Source organism: Exserohilum turcica (assembly GCF_000359705.1).
Source record: "Exserohilum turcica Et28A unplaced genomic scaffold SETTUscaffold_7, whole genome shotgun sequence".
NCBI classification, from domain to species: Eukaryota; Fungi; Ascomycota; class Dothideomycetes; order Pleosporales; family Pleosporaceae; genus Exserohilum; species Exserohilum turcicum.
The window spans coordinates 2,124,631-2,142,694 of record NW_007360288.1 but is presented as its reverse complement, the minus strand read 5'-3'; the positions used below and the strand labels follow the sequence as shown (position 1 = coordinate 2,142,694).

Here is an 18,064-nt window from a genome sequence, read left to right as displayed (position 1 = left end):
CTTCAAGCACAAACTCGTATTTGTAAATAAATCTAGTTAGAACGGCCTCGGCCAAAGTCTTACATAGCCTCGAGCTCACTAGACTCTAATGGAACAATAATATCGCGGGCTGGCCACGAAACAAATGAATGAACTCGCGCTAGCATTAAGTTTCTCACATCTCTATGCGAGGCCCCCATCTCTCTCGAGGCCACTATCTATCTGCCTTTCCATACTTCAGGAGCTATAATTCATAACCGAATGTATTCATACCAGGACTATCTCCACTACGTTTGAATTAGATGAGCGGGTCCCGGCACACCAAAGCAAAGTTGAGTCTTGATAAAGTTGGTAAAGTAATCCTGTCAGTGCGTGTTGTTTGCACAATCTGGGCTGAGGGGTAGTCTCTGTAGTGCGCGCACGCTCGAGGATGCAGCAGTCGGACCAGCCCGGCAAATGTCACTATGCGCCGCCATATCACAACGCAACAATCGAATTGCCACGCACATGACCTCCAAAGGTAGATCCAGATCGCAAACTTTAGAAATATTTACTGCAAAGCGCTCAAGATATCTAAAACAGTTGTCAAGGAGACTGGCATGGATTCTTGTCACGTCAATCCACACCTATGCACAGTTAGTTCGGCAGTTTTTTTTGGCGTAATACAAAAGGGGGACGTTTCTGGTTATTTGCAATAACGGACTGGGAGCATTGAGCACGGATCATTCGCCTCATTGAGGGAATATCAATTCCTCGCTATTGTTAAACGTGCGTTTTGGTTGTAAAGTTGTTCAACATCTAGACGTGTTCCGACGTCAGAGATCTTGGTGCAATTACAGTCTGAGAGCCTTTTCTAAACCCAAGAGAACCCCCAAACTGCCGGTAGGCCAGAGCAATTCTTCAATCACAATGATAGTGTCCCATGCTATAGAGATCACAACGGCCTTTGTAAGCTTGCTTGTAAGTGTTGTATCTCGAGTTCTTAGAACAGGACGAAGATCGCCAAAAGAAAATACCACCCCGTGGATTGTTTCCACATAGTTTAGGCTCCTGTCGCGTACTACGTGGCCTTATAGGTCGACCAACCCGCACTATTATTGGAAATGAGCATCTGGTGCTAAAACACAACGCGAACGATCAGTATGGCTCACAGTATCTATGAAGTATACGTCGCTAACCATTAAGTTCGCGAAATGGGCGAGGGAATACCAGCGTTTGTATACACTAAAACGCTTCGCTAACCACAAATGTTATCATTTCCGATCAGGTTATGATCAAAGAACTATAAACAAGCAAAGCACTCTTTACCGCAATCGGCCAACATCGTATGTCTAAAATTTAATCACTCAGGGAGATCATCTGCTTTTAATAAAGTATGGTTACAAGTGACGCCACATAAGGAAGATGATCCAGCAGTACTTTATAAATTCGATGTCAGAAGGTACATTCAAAGCTACAAATTGTCGAAGCCATACAAATGATGGACGACTTTCTCGTCGACCCTCAGCAGCGCATACAGCATCCAAAGCGTGCCAGCCACAGCATCACAAACTCTTTAAGTGATACTATTTGAAATGCATCAAAACGCACACTAAACACAGCTCAATGTTTGTTATAAGAGAGAAAACGTATCAAAGCAATTATATGATCCGACTGTTTGGCATCATGGCCTAAAGAAGCGAGATCATGGAATTCGGCGCAACTTCGCCTTTGAATTCATTCCTCATATCGAAGCTTGTGTCAGAAATGTTTTTGGCAAGTGAAATTCACGTGCTATGCGCGTAGGAAGGTTGATCAGTAGTCTGTATACTGAAGTGATGAACGGTGTTGTACAGCGTCTCTCGTGAGGACTCAACCAAGGATCATTTATGGACAGGCTGCTGGATGAACAAATAAACAAAAACTTACCCAAAAGCTAACATTAATTTCTCGGGGGTGTCTTATTGGAAGGTGGCTCTGGTACCTCGTCATCCCTCATCCTTGCTATGATTCGAGCATGTTCGAATTTCCGCAAGTTCAGAAAAGGTAATGAGAACCATGTGATTAAAGATCCTTGATCCAACCTCCCGCATATGTTCATAATCTCAAAAGTGCGCAAGCTGAATTTGACGCTATTATGGGAGGGGGTCGGTCACCGACTTGGTCTGACTTTCATCAGCTGCCTTACATCAACATCATGATCAAAGAGAGTCATCGCTGGCGTCCGGTCAGCCCTCTCGGTATTTTACATACAGTGGAAGAAGTTTATTGCTCTCTATCCAATGCTGAAATGGAACTTTTGCTGAGTTCGTTACATAGACGACTATATAGGTGGTCATCTCATTTCTAAAGGGTCCATAGTAGTTCTCAATGTGTGAGGTATGCATCACGATCCAAAATGACGACATAGGCCAGAGGATTCCATACCTGAGAGTTTCAATGACTACCGGAAGTTTTCGTTTCCCTACACTAATGAAGGGCTTCATGGTGTGGTGTTCATTCTGGTTATGATTCCGGCCGCCGAGTATGCCCAGGAATCCATCTCGCGGGGTGCAACCTATTCATTGGAATAGCTCAGCTACTTTGGGCCTTTTTTTCATCGAAACAGTACAGGAGATTGTTCTGTCAAATCAAATATCGAATTCTTACAATGCGTGAAAGACTACAATTGCCAGTCAACTATTCGATCACACCAGAGAACATAAACCATTCGAAGAGAATCGAATGAGCTCAAGGGTGTTTTCAAGAATTACGTTTGAGCAGCAGAAAGATGCATGCAGATATCTCTAACTTCTTAGAAATATTCGTCTACCTTGAATTCGTCATCCGAAATAGCCAAAAAGAAGGGATCATTTTGGAATACCTGGAACGGCTTTTTGATAAATTCAACCCTATAAGCTTTCGGAAGAGTTGCACGGCAGCCTCTGCGCTAACCAATCTTACGAAAGAACCGCCATGAGAGGCGTACTCATCAATGATTTTGTTCATAGGCTGGATTGTTAATGTTGGTACGTATAGATAATCGCTTCCCAACACTATGTGCCAAGGCTTTGCAAACTGTTTTAGAAGATCTAGAGCCAGATGATCCGCTGAAAGTGCAGTGTCGAAGCAGGATCTTTTTACATCCTCAAGAAAATATCCCTCTGACTTCTTGATGCCAGATCTAGTGCTGCTAGGAGAACTTGCCAGAGTGCCAGGTAGGGTGACCCACCGCCTGCATGAGAAAGAATGATTTTGATATTTGGGTTTTTACGCATAGTGTGTGATGTGGTAAGACCAACAGCTGCCCGAGTTGTCTCATATGCATAGTCGATCATCGGCTGAGGCAGCACAAGGTTTATTGGGTTTGTATCAACTGGGTGAGTATGATGCACCGGGACCACGGCGCCGCAAGTTTCGGCAAAACCGGGATGGCCAAGATAATCATTTTCGCTCTCATAACGTGTAAACCAGATTACTCCATCGATTTTGAGTCGTCCAGAGCGTAGATGATCTCTTCATGGGTGGCAGAGTGGTCTAGCAGGAGGGTATACTAGTCAACGCTCCGTAGTAGTCGCTATAAGTTGAGGACATCTTAGTGGCGTATTCGCTGACCTGACGGCAAAAGCCAGGTTGTTAATCCAGAGAAATGATACTAGCGCCTGAAGCTGTAATAGAAAGGAAAGACAAGATAATTCTGTCCTTGCTGCTACACTTTTGTTCATCTTAGGTGGTCCAATTAGGTGTCTTCCATCCTGACGGGTCTCCACCGGCCTGCTCCAATGCTCAATGCACAGAATTATTACTGATGGAATTTCCAAAATTACGTAGTCCTAAGCGGTGAATTCTGGACATGATGGATTCTAAGACTACTATATAAATACTCCTCAAGTCCTCGAATATTCTTCAAGAAGAGCATGATGTGGCCATGATGGAGTCGTACTGCCTATTGATCAGCGTCTGGGATTTTCTTCGATAGACGAAAAGGCGTCGGTGAACTCCTTTTGGAACCGAACCCTACAACGGCATTTTATACGATAGTTGCCCTAGGCCAGATGCGTGAAAACTAAAGTAGTTATGTTTGTTTGTAGTCTTAGGGAGTATCTCGCACAGGTTACCATATTTCACGTAAACATGGTCGTCATCTTAGCTATCTTCTTTATGTTCTCTCTTTGTGTTGTACTATGTCTTCACTTATGACGCCGTGAAGGATACCTGCCACCTGGTATTGGCAAAACACATTAGGTTTTCAAGTTATAGTCTAAACATTTTTAGGCCTAGGAAGCGACTATCTCACTTAGCACCTTGCGCCAGATCCCAAAGGTATACACACATATCAAGTAAGCCTAACTTCTACACACCGTCTCACTCAAAGATACTCACCAGAAGTATTGCAAATTCACTCAATGAGTCCGCAAAAACAGTTGTATTGATACTCTGAGGTTTGGCTGCAAGACTATAGCTGAAATTACTATCCGTAAGCTCGTGAGAACCACATTCGATACAAAAAGCCATAATTACAATCATCGGCACCCGTCGTATAAGTTGCACCACCTTATCGCTAAGGAAATCTCCTTCCCGTCATTTTTGATGACAATGAATGGCGCTAATCCCGACGTCTCATGCATCAACGCATTATAGAGTCAATAGTAAAGCAGCGGCATTTTTCCATTGTCAGTGCTAAAGCAATACAACTAGTACAAGACCACACGCAATTTCTAGAGAATCATATGCTGCATTCAAAGCATTTGAGTAACAATATTAGTAAAAGAATCAGTAAGGCAGACATTGTCGCCACGTCAGTACTTGATGCTTAAATGACTATAGTATGCGGCTTCCGTTCTCCTCATGCAAGGTAACACTACATGATAAAGCTCTATAATCTGTCGGGAGAATGGCCCAAGCTAACGGAGACGGGGAACCAACCGCCAGTGGACGCATTCCCATGGCTGAAGCATGTTTTCGAGACATTTTGGGGGGGATACAAGTCACGGGCGCTTAAATTTGGCAAGCAAATGAAGGTGTTGTACGAGTATCTCTTACGAGATGTAGTAAAGAGGATACAAGCCCGCAACATTTGGTGCTTTAAAGACACTGTTCTTGATCGAAACGATAAAGAGCAACTTCCTCGGGAACAACTGAGGTTTATTGGCGGTGTGCTTTTGAAGGGAGGCTCTGGGATGTCCTCTTCGCTTATTCTTGCCATTATTCAAGCTTTACATCTGCAACCTAAGCATTCAGGATGGAACCCATGGAAAAATCTGTAAACTTGTTGGTGAGAACCGTTCCCCTCAATGGCCTGATATGGAAAGACTACCCTACATCAACATGATTGTCAAGGAACGCCGTCATTGTCAGCGAACATTGCCATTGTTCTTTTTTTCGCATGCGATGAGCGAAGGTAATAGCTCTAGTCGATATTTTCAATATCTTAAATAATTGATGGAATACAGGATAAATGGATCAACGGGAAACTTTTTCGTCAAGAGACTAGAGTCATCCCGAATGTCTGGGGCATGCACACGGATCGAGAAACTTGGAAAGACCCAGAGGTGTTTAATCCAGATCGACACTTGGGCCATGTCAAGCTTGCGACGAGACATGTTGCTAAAGGCGATTAGAAAGAACGAGATTACTATATGTACTTATTTGGCCGCCGCATGCGCCCTGGAATGCACTTGGAGGAAAGAAATATGCTTGTTGCTATCGCTAAACTTAATTGGACGCTCAAGTTCGAGCATGCCACCAGGCTTTGTAGAAACAAAATACCAGTGGATCTAGACCCAGTCACACGCCATTGGAGTGGCTTCTTGTATTATGGTAAGGAGTATGGGTGTAAAACTGTGCTGCATTTGGAAAAGATCAAGGAAACAGTTTTGCGTGGCTATCGAGGTTACACTGTTAGTATTCAATCAATTCTTAGAGGCCTAGGAATTGTTAAGTCCGAAAGAGTAGGACAATAACATCGATTGATTTCATTGTTATCCGTTAGCCTCCACTCTGAAACTAGGTTATGATTTCTTCCTGTGAACCTAAATAGGCCATCACTCATGACAAATGGACCGAGAAATGTTGACGATATTATACCACTAGTCAGTTGCATAACGAGATTTATTATTATTAGATAAGCTGACATGCATACATAGAAGATTTAGATAGAGGACTACTTTCTGTTTCCTACAATAGGAATGAAGAATAGCCTTCTCTAAAGCTTTTAAACCATGGTGCTATTAGAACCTGCCTGCCTCTAGGGCCTACTACCAGCCCTAATTAGCAAAAGAGTACGTAGATATGTAGATTGGCTAGGAAGACCTACCAGTGACATATCTTATAGTTATTCGTACTATCATGCTAGCCCAAATGTTGCATTCTCTATACCGTGTTCCAATACCCTATTAGCTTTACAACTACTAAATACATCTAACATATGAATCTCGGGCTTGACAGGCCGGGTATTCCTGGCCAACTGGGACTACTTGGTCGCTTGGATACCAGATGTTGAAGAATGGATCAATTCCGCATTGCAATGGGTATTTGTATACTGAATTGCACTGTACAATGATTAGAAGAAGGTAGAGAGTGTGACAAGAAGGCGTACGCAGATAGCCATTTTTGGAGGACCGTTTTTTGGCGTGCAATAGTCTACAAATCCTGGGACACTATAGTGACAACAGGTAGAGGATACAAAGGGCAGTGTAACAACTGCTGCGAGTGCTGCAAGGAACAAAGAAGGCATTTTTTGCTACTTAGTAGAGACGAGTCAATGGTGAAGTTTACAAAAAAAAAACTAGGTATTCAACAGCTATAAGAATGCTACTCATCTCTATGCCAGGGGGCTTATGTCTAGTTCTTCGGGCCTGTTGATACGCTATAAACTGATTACTCCGATGTGTCGTTATACGATATGTAATATTATAGATGGAACTAGATGTACGTGAGCTGTAGTGATTAGAAGCCTACTCAATCTGCATTATCAACACCAATGGAATGCGGGGCGGTATCCAGATCAGTCGAGTTATGGAGAGCAACAAAGCAAGGCCTTGGGCTGTTGTTGAAGGTATTAAATAGAAGCCTAAATCACTAGATTTAAGGAGCTAGTGGCCTAAATAACTATGTATAAGCAGCTAGTTCTTAATACGGCTAGCTCTTGTTATGGTTTTACCTCGGCAATCCGCTGTCAACCCCCAGGATGAAGGTACGCGTTCCCCTGAGCGTGGACCATTGCAATCGGGCCGCAGACGTTGAAGCTCGGTGCTTATGCTATTATTTGGCCGTGTGTTTGCAGAAGCTTTTCTCCCCCAATAGCAAACCGTATGTGCAGTCTATGCCAGACAATTTTAAACTTCACATAGTTATTGTTTGTTGCATGAAAATTAGCCTAAAGATTAGGCGGGGACTTACCGTGCACTGGAATAATTAGGCTGAGTGAGGCCATGAGTGTGTTTAAAGCTGGTGCATCTGCACGTCGTAGGCGACCTATTCTCCCTCCCGCAACACGACCTTTGTTTGCACAGTCAGCCCGCGACATAATCCGACCGCGGCCAACATGTCTCTCCAAGCCTACGATCCTCCGGTCATCAACGCGTTCCACCAGTGCGACCCCGCGGCGCACGTGTGGAAGCATGACCCCAATATCGTCTACGTGTACGGATCGCATGACTGGAACTCGACCAGGCAGCCTCCAGTGGTCAGTGTTGGAAGCGTGGGCTTGGGCGGATAAGTAGAGGCTAACAGCAATGTAGCAATACGACATGAAAGACTACTATGTGCTCACGCAGACCGACTACACCAAGCCTGCCGTGGTGGGACCCAAGGTAAGACGCGGCTCCTGGGCAGATGTGGCCGGGCGGCTTGTTGCTAACGACGAGCAGCTTTTGGACCTGACGGACATTCCATGGGCGAGCCAGCAGCTGTGGGCTCCGGATGCGGCGTATTCGGAGGCGACCAACATGTACTACCTGTTCTTCCCGGCCAAGGACAAGGAGGGCGTCTTCAGGATCGGCGTGGCGACATCCGACAAGCCCGACGGCAAATTCAAGGCCGAGCCAAACCCCATTGCGGGCACGTACAGCATTGACCCCACGATCCTGGAAGACAACGGCAACTACTACATGGTTTTTGGAGGGCTGTGGGGGGGTCAGCTGCAGGCGTGGAACAACAATGTTTTGGTACGTACTGATGCATAGCAAGCGGGCGTGCCGAAGCTGACGCGATGCAAGAACGAATCTCTGTTTGGCAACAATGCGCCCACGTCGGGCCCGGCGCTTGGGCCCCGCTTCGCTAAGCTGTCGGCCAATCTCACTGCGCTCGCCGCCCCGCCCAAGGAGCTCGTCATCTACGACCAAGACGGCAAAGTCATGCAGGCAGACAGCCCGCGCCGCTACTTCGAGGCCCCCTCGCTCAACAAGGTCGGCGGCCTCTACGTGCTCCAGTACTCGACAGGCACTTCGCACACGATTGAAATCGCTGTTGGACACAAGCCCGACGGTCCGTTTTACTGGAAGAACACGTTGCTGCAGCCCGTCAAGGGATGGACGACGCACGAATCCATTGTCAACTTCAAGGGCGATTGGCTCCTCTACTATGCTGACTCGTCGCTCTCCGGAAGAGACGATCTGCGCAACACAAAGGTCAGGAAGCTGCTGTTCCAGAACGGCACCTTTGAGCTGGCTCAGCCGCAGCCCGTTGTAACGCAGTAGGCTACGCTTGCAGGACAACCCTTGCTTTCGTCGTAGACTTGCTACAACTGTCTACACACTTACACTTCGCTTCCTATTCCACCGCCGTTTACTATGCATCTTGTAAATACTACATACATACTTGTCATGAAACCATGGGCCCCATTGAGGGCCCTCGTATGCCCAGTAACAACTTCTCCCGTCAGTCATTTCACAGGCGTCAAGTGTGTGATTACTCTTCACGCGTAGATCCCCAGTAGCCTTCAGGTCCAACTTGGGAAATAATTCGGCTTGCGTCCTGCTCGTGCCAAGTATCCGCTAACTCGATACCTGAAATAATGTGGAAAAGGCATGTCAGGACACATGGAAGTGGAGATTTACGCATACTGTGAATAATTGCATCGTGGGCAGAGCGAGGTATAGTGTGGCCCTCATGGTGATACTTGGGTGCGCTTGCCCCTACAAGGCACAGCCTGGAGGCCATAGCTACTCAGCCGATCTTCGGGCAAAGAGGAACATACCCACTGATAGCCTCTCACTCGCATATCATCTATACTCTGTTGGCTTATGTTAATATTGTCCATTCATGGTCCCGATAAGTTTGACGCAACAATGGGAAGAATGGAGCAGGATTAGCATCAAGCTGCTTAATGTAGCTGGAATGATATGCGACAATGGATATTGATAGTGTGCTGAATGTGGCATGCTATATCTAATCCGCCACAAACATCCGAGGACAATATGCAGCGAGGATATTAGCCTAGGAAGAATTATACTTCACGCGTGGCATTGGAGAGCAAGTATGATAAAAGGATGAATTGTATACAGGGTAGAATAGAATATAGCTTTGAGTATGTACAGGGAAACAAGGCAATGTACAGCCATGTTCCTAGGAAAGCTCTTGACAAAGATAGTACAACATCTCTAGAGCTAAAGAGAGATGATTGGAAGGCTTTAGCTTACTCGAACACGGTGCGTAGATTTGCTACAAAGACGAGCAAATTCTCTACTGGCACTGGGAGTAGTAGGCGTTGACGACCTTGCAGGTTCCCGAGGTGCAGCACTTGGCACCAGAGAAACCCTGTCCGCCACACTGAGCCCATGGAGCAGCACAGCCAGCCTGACCGGCACCTGTGCCAGCACCAGCAGCAGGGGTAGGGACGACGACAGTAGACAAGGTAGTAGGGGCGGGGGCAGCGGCCTCTTCCTTGGCAGGTTGAGCGCTGGTGCTACCGCCACCAGCACCGCCCTTCCAGACAGCGGGACCGGGCATAGGGAAGGCCTTGCGGCCGCTGTAGATGCTAAAGTTGGCATAGGGGTCGGTGGCCTTGTAACCTCCGGGCAGCTTTGGAGTGTTAGCGAAAGAGATTTTGGGTGGAGAGAAAGCTTACCTTGAAGGTGGGACCGGGGGTACCGTTACCACCGTTGGTGACCTTGACTTGCAGGCAGCCGACTTAGTGCTCGGGCTGGTTGACGTGGGAGCGGTGAACACCAATGTGCTCAAAACGCACCAGGTACTCTCCCTCGGGAGTGTCCGTGGGGATACGGCCGGCAATGTAGTCCCTGTTGTAGTCGCACCAGGCGGTCGAGGTGAAGTCACCACCATCGCAGACACCCTCCTCGTAGATCTTGAACCAGTCACCGCCAATTCCACTGTAGGACTGGACGCTGCCGGGGGCCTTGGACATGTAGATGAAGCCGGGGCCAGGGTGCTAGAATTTGGCACCGACGGCCAACTTGGCGCGGACCTCGTCACCAGCCTTGACGGTCAAGACCTGCGTCTTGCTGGCCGAGGAGAAGGCGCCCTGGTTGCAAACGATATCGGGGCCATCGGCCGTGGATCCGTCACGGATGTCGGCAGCCGGGTTGGAGGAGAACTTGATGGGGTTGTACTTGGTGGGGCGGGTCGACTGGCGGACGTATTTGAAGGCGGGCTGCTGGGTGCCGCCAACGATGTTGGTATCGAAAAAGTAGTGGGCAGTGGCCACTTGGGCGACGGCGGAGACGAGGAGAGCAGAGAACTTCATTGTGACCGGGCAGCAACGAGTAACAAGTATGGGGATGGAACAAAAAATAGACAGTGAATCGAAGTGGGCAAACAAGGGAGGAATGAATGTAAAGATTGCTGGTGGTGCGATGGGGAGCCATGGAGGACTGGCCGGGCATGTTATATACGTGCGCTGGCGGCGAAGGCGCACTCGACCCGGGCGGCATGTTTGCGAGGGAGATTGTTTTTCCCAGGTGGACAGGTGAAGGAATTGTGGTTCTCTCGCGCGACAGTGCAGCTGTTCCGCCGCACCAGCACGCTTGGCGGATGTCCTCTTCATTATCACGCCGGGCGCCTAGGCTGCGATGAGGGTAGCAGCGGCTGTGGAGCGCAACGGGCCAATAGCAGGCGCGCCGCCCGCGGTTCCCACTCGGCCTGGGCAATAAACACCAAGTTTCAGCCTTGCTGTTCCAAGCCCTTGGTTGCGCGCCACCGCCCAATGCGGCCTAGCGCCCTGCCCCGCCAGGATGCACGAATCTCCGGCCATTCCTGCAGCGCTCTCTCTCTCTCTCTCTCTCTCTGCCCTCTCCACATGCGCCGCTTGCTTGGCATCCACACAAGCACTCGTCCGCCGTTTGCTTTGCGCATGCTGCTGTTTCTGCGACGCCTAGAAGCCGCCGGCTGGCTGCATGGCCCACAGCGGTACCAGGGATGCTGCTCCACGGAACCGACATGGCTTGACAGCTGTGACAGGAGCGGCTTTCTCGCGGCACACAACATGGATACTACTGCTCCTACTACTCCTACTACTCCCACTACTCCCACTGCTCCCACTGCTCCTGCTCCTGCTCCTACATACACCGCTCTCGATTACGCCATGCCGTCCGACGCCTCCGCTCCCCATGGGCTCCCGCTGTCAGCACACTAATCCCTCAACACCAACCCGCAGTGGACAAAGTCGAGTCGAGTCGCGCCCCGGCCTGCCTCCATGTCATGGTTCAAGAGGCCAATGGGTCCACAGTTTCATCTCTCCTTGCTGCTAACGCTGCCTGCGCCCTACCCTTTGCCAGCCGAGCACGACAAGACACGGCCATGTCGACTTTTGGAAAAGCGTGCCCTTGGCAGCAGACCCGCACGTTGCGCATAGACATCTCGGTGTATCCACGATAAGACAAACATGGCCACCCTCCAAACAACGCCAATACCCAATGGGCGAGAATACGGTCCCTCCTCGTCTAACTTCCTTGCTGCATACTTCTCCGTCGGCGGAACCACAACGTCTAGCGCACTCTTCAACTCGTACGCCGAAATCTAGATTGAACTCGCCTTCAGCGTGACCTCCAAGTCTGCCACCTTCATCAATGATACGCCGATTGTAGATTGTACTCGCCTCTTGGCGCCTCTTTTGGCTGAGACGCCAAATATAAATTCATGTCGCCTCTTGGCGCATGACGCAGTAGATTGCCATTCTCCTCCCCAACATGGCAATCAAACTAGGCCCCATCAATATGCCAATCTATTCCAGCTTTGTGAAAGCCTATGCCGGCTAGGAACAAACATGTCATGATACATGCTGGTCTACACCTAGTTGGATACTCAGCGCATGGGTGCTGACTCACTTTCCCGCCTACGACAGAGTGACATGTATTTCCACCTATCCCCAGTCTAATCTAGCGCTTAGGGGCAGCATCTGGAAAAAGTTTCAAGCTTCTCCTGCAAAAGACGGCTGTATTCACAGGTTGAAGAAAAAAAAATAAGAGCCAGTCCTGCAAAACGGAATACACATACACCAAGCTAATGACCAGGTTTCTGTAATTGAAATGTCCTCATCTTCACATCAACTCAGCTTTTTGGGTCAAGTCAAATCCTAGATACAACTAAATCTACATCGTGGCAGCCATGAGGCATCAGCAAGATTTTGTCTCTACCAGCAACCCAAATCGCTGCAACAACAACACTAGACACACTGAGCAAAGACGCAATGGCACTTGTTGCAGACTGACTTCCAAAGCACCCCTCTCCTTCAATTTCTCAGGCGGAAATGTTTCCTTTTTCTTTGAGGGTGAAGTTGGCGTTTTTGAGGTTTGGGCCGCAATACCGAAAGGGGCACTCCTTCCACCGCATAATGACAAACTCATTCCTGCCACCTCAACCAACCAACGTTCCTCTTGGTAGAAGTAACCATATTTCAGCCTTTCAATCCCATGACAAGAGAATGCAGCTGAGAATAATGTACGTGGAAACTAAACAGTATCTGCTGGAGTGTCGAGCCAACACGTCACTGACCTGGTTCTACCAGAACCCCTTTACACATGACCCATGTGTGTGGGCCACCACTAACTTCATGGCAAACTACAACCTTCTTTTTTCTGGGCAAGTTCCTTGTTGGGACTCAGGGAAAAAGGGGGATTCACCCTACCCGGTTGGCCCTGATACTCTCGAGACTAGGGTCTATGATCCTTTTGGACAAAGCAAATCGAAATCCTCTCCAAACACCTGGAAGACAATCCATTTGCCAATAAAAATGTAATTTTTTGGGATATGAGGCCAGAGGTCTTGTGACGAACGACGTTGTTATGTACTATATTCTTCAGACAAGGACGGGAAGAAACAGGTCGGGTGACGGATCCAAGCTCCTTGGAAATCTGCAATCCACAATTATGCTATTTCCGCCAATGAGCTTACCCTTGTACTACGACCCTGTCATTGCCTGGCCGATGTTGAACTTATGAAACACAGGGGGTCAGCATTGAGCATCAGACTTTCGTTTGATTGGAAGGAATGGGAGGGCTGGGTATACCCATGAAAAAAAAATCCGTCTTTATCCACACTGCGGGAGCGCGAGAAATTGAAAGTAAACCCACTTCTATATCAAGGTGTCTCGCTTCCACAAAATTCCATTCTCACTCTTCTCTTATGACCATGCGATAACACTAGCGCCAGGCGCAAAGGCCGACTTCTTTTTCTGGAAGCCTACCATCATCTTAGATATACCATGCCAAATACCCAGGCAAGGATCACACGCTTCTCCTACCCAAGCGACGGGTCACTGATACAAGAGTTCACCTCTCTCCTGCATCCACATAGTGCGCCAGATGGGGATGACCGCAGCATCGCAAAGGTAGAGAGAGAGAGACTAAAAACCATGTTGTTTTGGTCTGCACTCGGAAATTTGAAACGCCGGTCGCGACTAGACAGCTATGTACCAACGCATATCCAAGTACAGATGTATGAAGATTGGAGTAGATGCATCGTGCTTGAAAGAGAAGGAAAGCTTGGCCCACGAGGCCAGGCCAGTGCTAATACGTGTTGAAGGTGCTTTAGACTTGTTTAACGAGTCGCAATATGCACCAAGTAGCGCAACAAAACTTTTCGCAAATACACATTCTCTTTCCTTGATTTTAATTCCATCTGCGCATTGGTTGAATCACACGCAGAGCAACTCCAGCTTACATATTCGATTGAATATTGACTAGGAAAATTAAGCATTATGAACAATTAGCTTCGTATTCTATCAAGGTCATAGTCTGGTTTAATTAATGTATACCATTAATACTTCGGCCATTGCCGACTCGAGATCTATGTGATAATAAGAAAAGTCCGAGGGTCTACAACGGCCGATGGCATGATTTGAGCCTCATTTATGTTGGGATTATCATCTTCATAACCCATCTCCTATACAACAGCGAAAACCTCGGTAGGTGTGATATCATACGACTGTACAGGCGCAACAAAGGCATTCATGATAGACTTGTGTGAACCTGTAAAGTTGTATGCAGGCCCAGAATATGTCAGCAAGTCATTCACGAGCACAACAGGGCACGACAAATATGCGACTTACGTTCCATCAGGCTGGAAGCTGACAAGAATCTGGCCGGGACCGCCGCTGTAGTCTGACTCTCTCTCGCTAAACTTGGCCGCCACGCTGTTGTTCGCACCCTCGAGAGTCTCGCACATTGCGAACCAGTTGCCCTTCCTGTAATAGCCATTCTCGTTGCCGTTGCAATGTGCCTTGACACCAGCAATCTTGCCTTCCACGCTTGGCACCGTTACATCAAAGTGGTAGTAGCATCCGCCGCGAACACAACCCATCTCCGACTTGGATACATGCCAGTTCCAGTTGCTAGGAATGGGCATCGCGGCATCTTGGACGACGGGCGATGCGAGCGCACCGGCGGCGAAGGTGAGGAGAGTCGTGAATGAAACCATGGCTGTGAGGTGACTGAAGGCGCGAGTATGATGATTTAGAGTAGCGCAAGTTGCACAGGAGAATTAATACGGTTGGACGCTGGTCGATTTGAAACCTGGATGCAGCAAGCGCTGGTCCTAAGTGATGCTCTGTTATATATGTATGTACGCCAATCCCCGAAATGTTTTGGTGGACCGTCTTACATCCGTGGCGAACCTTCTCCATGGCTGTAGAGTTCCGAGTGCACCGATATATCGGGTCAAGGATAAGCTATGTGACACATCTAAGCCTAACATAGAAACAGAATGAGGCTGTGACCGTTGATCTTGCTTGCACTTGGACTTGGGTGCGGTACTTTACGTAACACTGCAAAACGTCATATTCGTCAGTTTTCGCTGGCACTGGTCCCAATAGGAGGCAGGCGCTCGGCTAATCGGACCAACCCTCGGTATTAACCACTTGGTGTCATCATATCTAACTCTATTTTTAGAATCATGAGTACGTATATATAACATCACATGACGAAAGTTTTTTTTTATGTGAACTTGTGGTCATGCAAACCTGATAGGCTTTCTAATGTATCGAGAAACCGTTTACCTCCCCCATTTACAGATACTTTCACTCTATACATTTACATAGCTAAAGAGTACGGAGGTGCCTTTCAAAAGTTCTATCTGACGCTCATCTCAGCCCTTCAGCGCAATTCTTTTTAGCGCAACTCCTACCTTTAAGCTAAGCTATTAATTAGTTATAGTTATCTATCTACTTAGTACTATAGCTCCTAATACTAATTCTTACACCTATGTTTTAATTGTAACGTTAAAGTCACCTCCTATTAGTAAGTTAACGTTATAGATCTTAGAGCTAACTAGTGTTAATCCTCGTACAGTCAATTATATCTATAGTAGAGCTATCGCTGCTAGCTTTAAGCCAAACGTTCTCCCTCTTAAGATCCTTCCACAGCACGTTTAAGATGCCCCTCGCTCTAGCAGGCCTGCTAAGCAGACAGAGGAGGTGAAGGAGTAGATATTTCAACAAGTACGACGCGATAGATATGGACGAGAGAAGAGCTGCGCTGACCTTGCTGGTGCGCTCAGTCTCTAAGGAGTCGAAATCTCTGCCTCTACCGTCTAGAGGGTATTAAGAGAAGCAGGATACAAGAAGACTAAGCCAACAAGGAAGCCTAGGTTAACATAGAAGATAAGGAGTGCTCGTCTTAGATAGGCGATCGACCACAAGGACTAGACGTTAGAGGACTGGAAGAATGTCATCTAGACAGACGAGACGTCTGTGGTGATGAACCACCGACGTAGGGGCTATAGGATCTGGAGAAAAGCAGACGAGAGAGTAGTTAAGAGCTGTATCCGTGAGAGGTGGAAGGGATACTTTAAGTTCATGTTCTAGGGCTGCTTCTCGTATGACAAGAAAGGTCTATGCCATATCTACTAGCTAGAGACGAAGGCAGAGAAAGAGGATGCTGCTTAGAAGATTAAGCAGCTAAACGCTGAGCTTGAACCTCTACAGAGAGAGGAGTGGGAGCTGTTAGAGTCTATGAGGAGGACAGGGCTGCGCAACAAGCCTGGCAGAAAACCTTAATGGAGATGGACAGAGAATACAGGCAAGCTGGTGCGTAAGCCTGGAGGTGGTATAGACTAGTGGAGATATCAGAACTATATTCTAATACTAAAGCTGATTCCTTTCGCTAAAGAGTGCCTCTAAGATAGACCTTAGACTATCGTGATGGAAGATAAGGCACCTGCCCACGCCCACCACTATCAGAGTGTGATCTATAGTCTGCACGATGTCGAGAGACTACTCTAGTGTGGCAACTCGCTAGACTATAACTGTATTGAGCCGTGCTAGTTCTATATAAAGAGAGAGACTACAAAGAAAGGAGCTCTATAGTCAAGGGCTAAGGCAGTTAGAGTCTAGCAGAATTGCTAGAGAGACCTTTCTCAACTTAAGATCTAAGCTTAGATTAAGTGGATTCTTATTTATATCTAAAAGATAATTAAGCTATAAGGTGGTAATAAGTATATAGAGGGAAGAGACAAGCCTTAACTAAGGCGGCCGTACTTTAGCTAAATTGTTCTTGGCAGATAGAACTTTTGAAAGGCACCTCCGTAGAGTCATGCGCATTATGTCATTGCGCCGGCTATTCATCTACCTCGTCAGCAGAGAAAACCTCACACAGGGTCGGATCTTTCCCAATCCTTTTTGATGAAACGTTATCATGTTCATTTTGGGTACTGCTTTGAGCAAGTATCTATGCTATTTTTGGAGAAAACATTGTGATTACAGAGATACAACTTGAATGTTAGGCTCGTCGCGAGTCATATGCGTCTAGTAAGTGTCTAATTCTCTTTGCGTTAACGGAGTGCATCCCTTAGTGTGTGGATATTGGCAGGGGTATCGAAGCCCTGCAATCTAACCTTTGCCGGTCCCATCCGCCTGGATAACTTGTTGTTGTGGTTCAGTTCGAATAACTAAGATTATGGGCCATGGCACTAAATGAAAGCTATGTGTATGAGTTGCTCAGTCGCAAAGAGAATCTGTCGCCCACTTGCGTCTGATTAAGAGGCCACGAAAGAGTCAAGGAGATACAGAGTGTCGACATGAATAAAAATAAATCCAATACTCTGCTGTGAAAGCCGCTGCGTCAGCACGTCAGAATCTCCCTTAAAACAAACAAATACCAGGTCGATGCAAGGACGTCAACAGATGTATGTACCTATTCTGTATCGATACTTTGTAATGAAATCACTTCGATGTGTCTCAATTCCCTGCTTTTTTTTGGATTGAATTCTGGTAGGTCATGCGATTCATAATCAGATGGTCCAAAATTGCCCCATCCTGCAGACCCTACATAGAGGGACAGGACCAAACGGATCAGTATGCACAACAGCACTGTCTCAAAAGAAAATTGGGATGCTTTACTTGGCCCTATTCTTAGCAAACACATGCCTTAATGCGACAGAAAGATGTTGGGTTCGTTTGCAGCTAGAACTTGTATACTCTCTTGCCCTATGGTTGGACCCTTTCGTGAGGCCGATGATGCAAATGCTTTACACGTCTTTTCATCTACAAAAACACTGGGATCTTTTCGAACACGTCACGAAAGCAACAAACATATTTTTTCTTAACACACTTGAAGCTTAGATTGCATGGTTGGGAAGACTTGAGTATCATGGGTGCATAGTGCGCACGCCCACTCTCACGTAAGTAATCGGGAAAACCGGAATTTGAGACCAACTGGTTCTCGCCCACTAGAGC

At 47.3% G+C, this 18,064-nt stretch overlaps 4 protein-coding genes across 4 annotated transcripts; 2 read left to right on the top strand and 2 right to left on the bottom strand.

Moving 5' to 3' along the window:
* Positions 1-4,071: 4,071 nt before the first annotated feature.
* Positions 4,072-5,878, top strand: SETTUDRAFT_157176 (uncharacterized protein; the record flags this gene model as incomplete). Its single annotated transcript, XM_008032398.1, has 8 exons — positions 4,072-4,123; positions 4,349-4,554; positions 4,581-4,713; positions 4,831-5,119; positions 5,172-5,338; positions 5,425-5,519; positions 5,559-5,837; positions 5,861-5,878. The coding sequence occupies 8 exons, from the start codon at positions 4,072-4,074 to the stop codon at positions 5,876-5,878; spliced, it is 1,239 nt and encodes a 412-aa protein (XP_008030589.1).
* Positions 5,879-7,483: 1,605 nt separating this feature from the next.
* Positions 7,484-8,636, top strand: SETTUDRAFT_98119 (glycoside hydrolase family 43 protein; the record flags this gene model as incomplete). Its single annotated transcript, XM_008032397.1, has 4 exons — positions 7,484-7,624; positions 7,680-7,751; positions 7,809-8,105; positions 8,157-8,636. The coding sequence occupies 4 exons, from the start codon at positions 7,484-7,486 to the stop codon at positions 8,634-8,636; spliced, it is 990 nt and encodes a 329-aa protein (XP_008030588.1).
* Positions 8,637-9,449: 813 nt separating this feature from the next.
* SETTUDRAFT_174004 (carbohydrate-binding module family 1 protein) lies at positions 9,450-10,642 on the bottom strand (the record flags this gene model as incomplete). The annotated part of the gene is made up of 3 exons (XM_008032396.1): positions 9,450-9,960; positions 10,091-10,294; positions 10,346-10,642. 3 exons carry the CDS (start codon positions 10,640-10,642, stop codon positions 9,622-9,624), a joined length of 840 nt encoding a protein of 279 aa, XP_008030587.1. The 3' UTR covers positions 9,450-9,621.
* A 3,496-nt stretch (positions 10,643-14,138) lies between these two features.
* Positions 14,139-14,872, bottom strand: SETTUDRAFT_165751 (uncharacterized protein). Its single transcript, XM_008032395.1, has one exon. It carries the CDS (start codon positions 14,809-14,811, stop codon positions 14,440-14,442), a length of 372 nt encoding a protein of 123 aa, XP_008030586.1. The 5' UTR covers positions 14,812-14,872; the 3' UTR covers positions 14,139-14,439.
* Between the last annotated feature and the right edge of the window lie 3,192 nt (positions 14,873-18,064).